This window comes from Coniophora puteana, assembly GCF_000271625.1.
Source record: "Coniophora puteana RWD-64-598 SS2 unplaced genomic scaffold CONPUscaffold_139, whole genome shotgun sequence".
Classification (NCBI taxonomy): Eukaryota; Fungi; Basidiomycota; class Agaricomycetes; order Boletales; family Coniophoraceae; genus Coniophora; species Coniophora puteana.
In genome coordinates this window covers 370-1,918 of record NW_006913191.1, presented here as the reverse complement: position 1 = coordinate 1,918, position 1,549 = coordinate 370, and the positions used below count along the sequence as shown (strand labels likewise).

Genomic DNA, 1,549 nt, shown 5'->3' with positions numbered 1-1,549 from the left:
CGCTTATGTAATCACCATTTGCCCGTTACCTTTACGCCAAATTATGAAAGTGATCATGGTTCTCTCATACAGAGATAAGATAATGATATAAGGCCATAATACTGCCTAGGTCACACGGATTGATTGCACAAGTGGCTATCGTGGCGGTGTCTGAACGTTTGAACGCCAGCCGAGAGTCGCAGCTCACTGGTCCGGTCATCGGTCATGAGGTTACATTCTATTACTTGATACAGTAGAAGGCTATGTTAGAATACAGTCGATATAAATCTGATATGATAGCATATTATGCGAGACGCACTGTCTTGTACGCCCGACATCGCATTTCATTCCCATCCCAGTACATCCAAGGAGAATGCCGATGTGATGTTGGTAACAAGGGTGTTGACTCAGCACATCGCAGCCGTTGGGCAACACTGTTGTCGGCGCGCCTGAGTTTAGGAGGTAGCTTGTCATGTGATGCCTCCCACCAACGATCACTGCCAAGATTCTTGACATCTCGTAGGTTACAAGGGTTATGTGTAAGCCATGATTCTGTCAAAGGGAACCCGGGGACACTTGGGTCCCAAATCTGCTTCCTGATAAGAAGATCATATGAGGGGGGAAGTTCCTTGCCAGCCCCTAGCAAAATATGATCAATGAGCACAAGTCCTTGAGCCTGTAGGGGAATTGAGTTAGGAGAATGTACATGAGAAATGGATTAGGACCCACCAGCTCCCTTTTCCATGGCTCTCGGAAATTGGGATACCCAATCACCTCCAATGACTGTAGTGCTAGGCGAAGGCGAGCTTCAAGGATATCTGTAAGTGCTTTGATTTCCTCTCTGGAAAGGGGCCATCCGTAACCAAGGAGATTCAATGCTTCCAACAGACAGGGGTGCACCGGGGAGGACATGGGGGGTCCGAAGAAATTGGGTCGGTTACAACCCCTTATATACATGGATCCGGCAAATCCCGATCACAAAAGCGTTGTCTGATTCTTTTAGGACCTCAGGTCTACAGTGTGCGTTGCAGTGCAACGCGGAAACAGTGATTCTTCTCATGTGTTTGTTCGGACCAAACAGATACTTCATATAGTAATCACATCCTCCGTGTGGGGTCACGCCAACACAAAACTCTGTGCAGAGTATAGCTAGTGTCATTTCAGTCTACCATGGGGGCTGGGAGCCAGACTCCAAACCAGTTGGTCAGACGGGATGACGCAGCACCGGAGTTGCCTTTTTTGGAACTTGTTTCAAGGTCACTCGTCTGACCGACTGGCAACACTTGCCCATTTCAGATTTCCCCACCCGCCCAAAAGCGGCGATTTGGGGGTCATTTTGCAGATGGGGAAATCTTCGGCAGGGCAAGTGACCTTGGAACAAGTTCCGAAAAAGGCAACTCCGGCGTTGCGTCATCCCCGACCAACTGGTTTGGAGTCTGGCTGGGAGCATGTTTTGAGGCTGAATGATGTTGTGTGGATGGGATTGGGCCCTACTATGCCTGTGCCCCCGATGAAACAACGCGCCTGTCGTGAGACATCCTTGACTTGCACTCGATTCCTTGACCACATA

The 1,549-nt window shown here is 49.2% G+C and overlaps 1 protein-coding gene across 1 annotated transcript; it reads right to left on the bottom strand.

The window, feature by feature from the left end:
• Window positions 1-277: 277 nt before the first annotated feature.
• On the bottom strand, window positions 278-891 carry CONPUDRAFT_148007 (uncharacterized protein; the record flags this gene model as incomplete). The annotated part of the gene is made up of 3 exons (XM_007777865.1): window positions 278-413; window positions 468-655; window positions 709-891. 3 exons carry the CDS (start codon window positions 889-891, stop codon window positions 284-286), a joined length of 501 nt encoding a protein of 166 aa, XP_007776055.1. The 3' UTR covers window positions 278-283.
• Window positions 892-1,549: the final 658 nt, after the last annotated feature.